This window comes from Grammomys surdaster, unplaced genomic scaffold (genome assembly GCF_004785775.1).
Source record: "Grammomys surdaster isolate TR1022 unplaced genomic scaffold, NIH_TR_1.0 576, whole genome shotgun sequence".
NCBI lineage: Eukaryota > Metazoa > Chordata > Mammalia > Rodentia > Muridae > Grammomys > Grammomys surdaster.
In genome coordinates, this window is record NW_021604995.1 from 378,838 (window position 1) to 387,493 (window position 8,656).

General features: G+C 48.0%; 1 protein-coding gene across 1 annotated transcript; it reads left to right on the top strand.

The window, feature by feature from the left end:
- Positions 1–365: 365 nt before the first annotated feature.
- On the top strand, positions 366–8,090 carry Zscan18 (zinc finger and SCAN domain containing 18). The gene is made up of 6 exons (XM_028781891.1): positions 366–2,022; positions 2,559–2,708; positions 4,024–4,130; positions 4,383–4,461; positions 5,247–5,321; positions 6,431–8,090. Exons 1-6 carry the CDS (start codon positions 366–368, stop codon positions 6,973–6,975), a joined length of 2,613 nt encoding a protein of 870 aa, XP_028637724.1. The 3' UTR covers positions 6,976–8,090.
- The last annotated feature ends 566 nt before the right edge of the window (positions 8,091–8,656 follow it).

Here is an 8,656-nt window from a genome sequence, read left to right on the forward strand (position 1 = left end):
ATGACTTAAAAAGAAATCCTATTAATACAATCTTATATAAAATTGCTCTTGCGTATTTTTATTTTAATTTTTATCTATACAAGTAAAAAAGTGGAATTCTGACAGTAGCAAGAAGATTGCTTAGAAATAATTCTGGATAAATCCTAGGTATTGTGGGTTCATGGTTGTACTCAGACACCCCCTTTCATTCTCTTTTCCCTGAATGTGCCAGGGCTGGGGTCTCACTATGTGGGCATCTGTTTTGTTGATGTCCTTTGCTTTTCTTCAGGTCCTGGTACTGCTGACCTCTCCTGGTTACCCTGTATCTTTGCCATCTTTGCTGAGTTCTTGGCTAGACAGTTAAATTTCTGTGGTAGCCTGAGAAGATGCTGCCTTTGGAGAGGGTGTTAGCCTCCCCTAGAAGCTCCCCACCTCAACCAGAACCATCTACTCTGAGGTCAGAAGATATAGCCCAACAGGAAGAACCTAGCCAGCAGGAGGAACCCAGCCAGGGGGAAGGACTCGTTAAGCAACAAGAACCTAGCCGGCAGGAGGAATGCAGGAGGCATCATGAACTCATCCAGAAAGAAGAACCCACCCAGCTGCTGGAACCTAGTCAGAGGGATGAGCCCAGCCAGAGGGAAAAATTCAGCAAGCAGGATAATCCTCCTAACCAGGGGGAAGAACTCAGTGAGCAGCAAGAATCTAGTCATCAGGATGAGCCCAGTCAAGAGGAAGAATCTATTCAAGTGCAAGAACCCAGCCAGTGGGAAGAACCTGGCCAGAAGGATGTGCCCATGCAGCAGGAAGAACCTGTGCAGCAGGATGAGCCCAGCCAATGGGAAGAACCCATGCAGCAAGATGAACCCGTACAGCAGGATGAACTCATGCAGCAGGCAGAGCCCATTGAGCAGGATAAACCCATCTACCAGGAAGAACTAATCCATCAGGAGGGACACATTGGGCAGGATAAGCTTATCCAACAGGAAGAGCTCATCCAGCAGGAGGAACCCATTGAGCAGGATAAGCCCATCCAACAGGAAGAACTCATCCAGCAGGAGGAGCCCATTGAGCAGGATAAGCCCATCCAACAGGAAGAGCTCATCCAGCAGGAGGAGCCCATTGAGCAGGATAAGCCCATCCAACAGGAAGAACTCATCCAGCAGGAGGAGCCAATTCAGCAGGTAGGGTTCAGTGAACAGGAGGAACCCAGCCAACAGAACGAGCCTAGCCAGAGAGATCAACCTAGCCAACAGGAGGAACCCAGCCAACAGAAAGAGCCTAGCCAGAAGGATCCACCTAGCCAGCAGGAGGAACCCAGCCAACAGAAAGAACCTAGCCAGAACGATCAACCTAGCCAGCAGGAGGAACCCAGCCAACGGAAAGAACCTAGCCAGAACGATCAACCTAGCCAGAAGGAGGAACCCAGTCACCAGAAAGAGCCTAGCCAGAACGATCAACCTAGCCAGCAGGAGGAACCCAGCCAACAGAAAGAACCTAGCCAGAACGATCAACCTAGCCAGCAGGAGGAACCCAGCCAACGGAAAGAGCCTAGCCAGAAGGATCAACCTAGCCAGCAGGAGGAACCCAGTCACCAGAAAGAGCCTAGCCAGAAGGATCAATCCAACCAACAGGTGGAACTCAGCCAACAGGGAGATCCTAGCCAGCAGGAGGAACCCAGCCAACTGGAAGAACCTACTCAGAAGGATCAATCCAACCAACAGGAACAGCAGAAGGAAACAGAAACCATCACTGAAAGATCTGCTGCTGACCTTGAGTGTTCCCGCCTGCGCTTTCGGGAGTTTGTCTACCAGGAGGCAGCTGGGCCTCACCAGACTTTGGCCAAGCTTCATGAGCTATGCCGCCAATGGCTGAGGCCTGAGGCCTGCTCCAAAGAGCAGATCCTGGAGCTGCTCGTTCTGGAGCAGTTCCTGGGCATCTTGCCAGACAGGGTCCGTCCCTGGGTGGTAGCCCAGTATCCTGAGAATTGCAAGAAAGCTGCCTCCCTGGTGGAGGGTCTCTCTGACATCCTGGAGGAGCCAGGTGAGGCTGCTACCCCAGAAGAAAGCATGCCTTAGAGGAGACGGGCAGGAGGTCCTGGAAGGATTGGAATCTGCAACATAGAGTTCAGACCCCAGCCGTGGCTTTCCTGAGAGTGTAGTCACCCCATGTGTTAAGGGGCACAGAAACAACCATCCCTGAGCTGGTAAGGGAGCTCCTCAGTCACCAGGGACCCAAGGCCCCACCTCTGTGCCCAGTGGCATCTCCATCAGGCTTGCCTCATGGACTAGGATACTGCCTTGGGTTCCTGCCCTCACATTTGCTTTCCAGATGTTAGGAAGGAGGAGAAATGTAGGGCAATCAAAGGCAGGTACCAGGCTCTTAAAAACTAGATAAATATTCTGGGTGGATTGGTAGCTGGAGGTTTTCTCCATGTCTAAGGGTTGGGCCTGAGAGATGGGTGGTGATGGTCTCTGGGAGCCTAGGGGCTCAGGTTATACCTTAGGTCCACATCTGGCCCATTGTGGATTTGCTGTGTGTCAACCTATTGGAATCACTATTGCCTTGATTGTACGCAGGAATGATGTTGTGTTCCCCGGGTGGGTCATCGTCGTCATTCAGCGAGGGAGACTATGAGAGGTGTCCTGAGCCTCTGCTTCTACCATGTGGGTTGCTAAGTCCCAACAGAAACTTAAGACCTAGGGACATCCTGGTGCGCCGTGATACTTGTAAGTAGCAGCAATCCTCTTGCCTTGACTGGCCTTCACTGAGGAGGTGCATGGAGTCTGTGGTTGGGAAAGGGAGGATATGGTTGGTGGAGGCAGCATAAAAGCCAGGGGCAAGTCAGGTAGCAAGGCATGGATGTCTGAACTGCAGTTGGGACTTATTTCTGTAGATTCTTGTGTATGTTAGATACACATTTTTTCTCAATTTGCCTTACAAAATTTGTTAGCCCCACATGGTTATCAACCAAGATATAATTTCATTGTGGATATAATTCAATGCCAGTATAGAATATTTCCTCTTAGCAGCATGAGGCTCTGAGTCAAAACCTCACTCTCTACTGCCAAAATTGTTTTTCTCCTTTACCCTATCCTAGAGTGTCTTAGTTAGGGTTTTACTGCTGTGAACAGTCACCATGACCAAGGCAACTCTTACAAGGACAGTATTTAGTTGAGGCTGGGTTACAGGTTCAGTCCATTATCATCAAGGTGGGAGCATGGCAGTGTCCAGGTAGGCATGGTGCAGGAGATGCTGAGAGTTCTACATCTCTATCTGATGGCTGCTAGGAGAAGACTGGCTTTTAGGGAGCTGGGATGAGGGTCTTAAAGCCCACGCCCACAGTGATACACTTCCTCCAACAAGGCTACCCCTCCTAATAGTACCACTCTCTGGGCCAAGCATAGTCAAACCATTACATAGAACATATCCTTTCATGTCTTTCTGTACATCACATATATGTACAGAAGGTCTGTGGGACCATGGTGTACTCGTGCCCTCTCATTTGTTATTCAAAGACGGCAGCTGTGATCAAAGTTTTGGCTTCTCAGCTGCTGAGCATTCTGTATACTCAGTCTTTTTATTTTGCTTCTTAAAATAGGCTATGGTATCCTAGCCTTACTGTGGCACTCTAGCGTGTGTGGCATGGTTTCCTAACAACCACTGGCCAGAGGGCACACACACTCTAACATTCCTGTGATTCTTTAAAACCTTTGTGATATACTTCAAGCCAACATAGGAGGGTGCCCACTTGCTCTGTTGTTTAACATTTCTACCAATCTAGTTGGCACAAAAAAAGAGTCCTTTCTTCGTGATCTGAATGGGCATTTCTCGGTCACTGATGAGCTTGACTGTCTGCATGTTTTTATCTTTTGTGTCCACCCTGCTCTGTCAGTTGCAGACAGATGAATTAAGTGTTCATTGAGCTTTGGAACCTGTGTGTGCAGGAGGGGTTCTTTCTGAGTTTGTCCTGGGGCCTATACAGGAGGGTGTGGGATACACTTATTTTGGAGTTACAGAGCCACTGAGAACTTATTTCCCCAGCTCCCCTTCTTCCATCCTGGCCTACTCTGGAATCTGTGCATTTGGATCGAGAGCATACAGAGGGAGAAAAGAGTGAAGAGGCCAGCTCTACCGCAGCTGAACTGAAGGTGGGTGACCCGGCCACTTGGCCCTGGGAGACTGATCTTGTCCAGCAGCTCACATGGCCTTTCCCTTTTGACTTTATTCCTTGTCTCAGTATTAACACTCTGGCACAGCAAATGATTATGGGCCCAGTGTCTCTGGTGCTGTGGCTGAGAACGCTGCCCTTGAGGAACCTCAAGGGTAGAACCTAAGGAAGCCTTAGTGCAGCTTAGGGTGGGTCCCAGCTGCTGTTGTAGTATTCATTCTCGTTTCCACAGGAGCCTCTACAGTCGGAATGGGACCACCTGGATCCCACAGAGGATAACCTGATGAATTACAGCAGGCTGCTCCTGTGGGGTGAGACCCACCTCCCACTGGCTCACGTTCCACCCTGCACCCTCTTCCAGAACTGTTGGCATGGAGGATTCTGACCCTGTCCCAGGAACTATAGTTGGGACACCAAGGGTGATTTAAGTGTTTGAAGCTGAATATGTTTTAAGTGTCTTTGAATTAGAATTTGTTTGCCAAGTTCTCCACCTATCCTGGTCTACATTTGTAAGTTCCATCTGGGGCTTTCTGTTTGCAACCCTGGCCTCTAAGAACTTCAAAATATGGATTTGGAAAGGCCTCCTGACTTCGAGCCTCTAGCACGCTCACCTTGTTTGTGCAGAGCTGGGCCTCGGGAATGGTCTTTCACTGAAGTTCTTACCCTGGAACCGTTATTTGTAGGGATGCTCCTATCTAGGCTCCTGAGGTTGGTTGGTTATTTATTTATTTATTTTGGTTCTAGTTCTGTATTTTACTTTCACTGGTACTGGGGATTGCCCTGCTACTGAGCCCATTTAGGGCTCAGCCTTCAACTTTGCTCACTCTAGACATTCCCCATTTTCTAGCTGCTCCATAGGTAGCCTCCGGCCTCACATAAAATCTTCCTCTTTGCCTCTCCTGCCTTCTTTAGAATCCTCAGCTTTCCAGGGGTTCTGACTTAGAGGGCAGGTTTTATGGTAGTGGTCGGGACAGGAATTGTCCTGATGCAGAGAAGGTAGTTGCAGTCTGTTTCCCAGAGACCCAATGAAACATGAAGCCTCTTAGCCTTTTTTGTCTGTTCCTCCTTTACCTTTTTTTTTCTCACTAAACCTCAGAGTGTCAGCTTTCCCAGACTGGTCCATCTTCCATGCTGGAGGCGGAGGAACCTTGTGCGGTGGAAGAACTGCCAGGTAAGGTTGGATTCCCCAGTGATATGGGCCTGGTGGGTGCATAAAAGGGTACACTTCTCTTTTAAGGTGAGTGGGGCCGCTTACACTTTTATTAGCCTCAGCAAAGACTCTAGCTTTGACTTGAATCATTTTCCTGTCCGCTGTGTGAGGGAAAAAATGCCACTTCATTATTTCTTGCAGCACAATGAACTCCTATAAAGCATGTCACCCAAAAGACTACACACTTAAAATGATTGACAGATTGACTAAGCTCAACTCTGTAGCCTTTCTACTCCTTTTTGGTGGTTCTGAGGGACACCCACAGAGCCATATTCATTCAGAGGCCTACCTAGGACACAGATGTCCCAGTTGTCTCCCCACATGCTGCCCAATGACACCAGCTCTCAGTGGAGCTGAGGTGAGGCTGTGGACCTCAGTTTTTCTGATTATATCTCTAAAGGGCTGGCTTTGGCTTTCTCACAGATGCCTCTGAGTTTCATGGGGAGAATCCTAGAGGGAAAAGCACATACCACACCTCTGACTGTTGTGTTCCAGGGCCAGGTCAGAGACTGTAGTGGGTCATAGAGCATCAGGGGTAGAACTGGATAGCTAGCCAAGACTCATTTGGTTCTTACCAGTGACAGATATGTCCCCTAAACCATCTCACAGTTCTTTGTATCCTCCATTGCCAAGTGACTTCAGTCAGAAAGATGGCTTCAGATCTTAATCCACTACAGCAGGAAGGAGGCTCCTTCTTACCGTTTGAATTTCTGACCGGAATATACATGGTCACCTTAACTTATAAACCGTTATTACTCTGGGAGTGATGGTTAGCATTGAACTCAGCAGACATTCTGAGAGTCAAAGAAAGAAGGGCATGTAGATTGGGAGAGGGAGGACCAGATAATGGGTCTTGTGAGGCTCATGGTACTGCACTCAGCTGCTGTGTGATGTCTGAATTATAAAGAGGGTTAGGCTGTGCATGTCAAGAGCTCTTAGCTGATGCCCCTTCCCTTGTGCTCAGCTCTTTGGGGCTCACACTTTATTATATTTTTCTTGATTTCTGCTCAAGTCAGTTTATGTCTCAGAGACTGGGAAATAGGGCTGCTCACATTTTGACTTTGTTTCAGACAGCACCAGGCACCAGGAAAGCAAAGGAAATGTGTGTGAGGAAGTCTCCTTGGGGGAAACACTGATGGAGAATCTTTCAGGGGATGTTCCTGTTAGCTCTTCGATAGATACTGCCCTGGAGGAGGAACAGCAGCCTCAGAAGGCTCTGGATTCTGAGGATGAGGGTTCAAGCCCTACCAGTCCCCAGAGGCAATCAGTCATCCAGGAGTCAGCCCAGGACAAGGATAGGCCACGTCAAGGCACTGGGACAAAGAGGCCCCATCCAGACGATGAGGATGAAGAGGACTCTGAGTGTCTTCCCAGCACCAGCGGCTACCAGCTACCATTTGATGCAGGGAAGGTGCTTCATGTGGATGGTCATAATTCTGGGCAGGATCCAGGAACTTCTGCTGGGGGATGCTCTGCAGCTGATGAGTTTGATGCATCTCAAGGGAAGCCCTACACATGCAGTGAATGTGGTGAGGCCTTTGCATGGATCTCAAACCTCATGGAGCATCACAAGAGTCATGGCAGTGAGACATGCTACGTGAGCCAGAGCTGCTAGGAACCCTTCCAGGTCAGCTTGGTTGTGGCCAAGCACTACAAGAGTCACATGCCAAAAAACAAAACAGAGCCACACCCAGAGTCCTTCCCTGTCAGAAGCAAAACTCACTGGTGGGAGGATTGGTGGCTTCTACTATGTGGGTGGTTTTCTTTATACAACCTGAGGTGTAAGACAACTCTGCTATGACTGTCCCATGACATGGCAGTTGTAGCATGAGTGACCTTAAGGCTCATGTGTGGTAGTGGATTCTTGTGGTATTTCTACAGGCACATCTGTGTTTATTTTCTGAATGCTAACGTGCTGAAAACAGCTGGAAAGGGGCAGGGCCCTCATCTTAGAAACACACTTTGGTCTGTAAACCACCAGATGTGAGGGAAGACGCCATTTCTGTAGTATTTTAATAGCACATATACTCTGGTCATTTGACATTGTGTACAAAGTGTTGAGTAGCCTTAAAGTATGTGATCTATTGGCACTTTCTTGAGCCCTCCTTGCCTCAGTTGCTTCTCCTTGAGCTACCTGTTTGTTCACACATAGTCCTTGCCATCTATTCTGGCCTTTTTGTAAGTATGTGATGCCGGGTTTACTTCTCAATACTTAAGAGCAAAAGCTGTTTCTTACTTCAAGTCATGACTTCATATATGGAATGGCTTACAAATATCACAAACTATGCGATTTCAGACTGGGTTTCAGCCCATTAGTGAATTGTGAGGTCCAGTCAGTGGATGGCCACTGGTATTACAAAGCAATGAAGTGGAATAAAAGTAGATCAGAATCCATCATGTAGTAAAGGCAAGTATTGTTTTGTGAAACTTCTCCACTGAGTAGCTGAGAGCTGGCTACCACATTAAATGTGTTTGTTAAGGGGTACAAGCATACAGGTTGGAGGAACGATCTGTATCTGAGCTGAGAGAACCAAATGTGGCCTACATAGGTGATCTTGTGGTTTTGCTTTTAACTTAAGATTACAATATTGTTTCTGTTGCCTGACTGTAAATGTAATTGCCCTTCAGGCACAGAAAGGGTGTCTTTTTCTGTCAGTGTTTGAGCAGGCAGTTGGTGTAACCCCCAAATCAGAGGCTTACCATAATAAAGTATTTATTTCTTCATTCATATTAGAGCTCATTCTTTTGTGATTGTGCAGCTGCGATGGGACATGTTCCTCCCTACAGTGAGTGAGTCTGGGATCCAGACACTATCCCTGCTGTTGTTGCTTGCTTGCTTCTCTCTCTGTCTCTCTCTCTGTCTCTGCCTCCCTGCCTCCCTCCCTCCCTCCCTCCCTCCCTCCCTCCCTCCCTCCCTCCCTTCCTTCCTTTCTTCATTTTTGTTTTTTCCGAGACAGGGTTTCTCTGTGTAGCCCTGGCTGTCCTGGAACTCACTCTGTAGACCAGACTGGCCTCGAACTCAGAAATACGATTATCTCTTCCTCCCAAGTGCTGGGATTAAAGGCATGCACCACCACTGCCCAGCTGTAGCTTTCTTTCTATGGGATTCTTGGAACATGTGGAGAAGCCTATTCCCCTTTACCTGGGAGAAGACGCAAATCACTCCATTCATAAAGCCTCAGAACAGTGATTCTCAACTTGTGGGGGCCACATATCTGATATCCTGCGTATCAGATATCTACATTATTATCAGATATCTACATTATGATTCACAAAAATAGCAAAATTACAGTTAT

Coding starts and splice junctions, on each gene's coding strand:
- Zscan18 (XM_028781891.1), top strand. CDS start 366: ATGCTGCCTTTGGAGAGGGTGTTAGCCTCCCCTAGAAGCTCCCCACCT. Junction 2,023..2,558: donor TGACATCCTGGAGGAGCCAG/GTGAGGCTGCTA, acceptor GATTGTACGCAG/GAATGATGTTGTGTTCCCCG. Junction 2,709..4,023: donor CCTGGTGCGCCGTGATACTT/GTAAGTAGCAGC, acceptor TTATTTCCCCAG/CTCCCCTTCTTCCATCCTGG.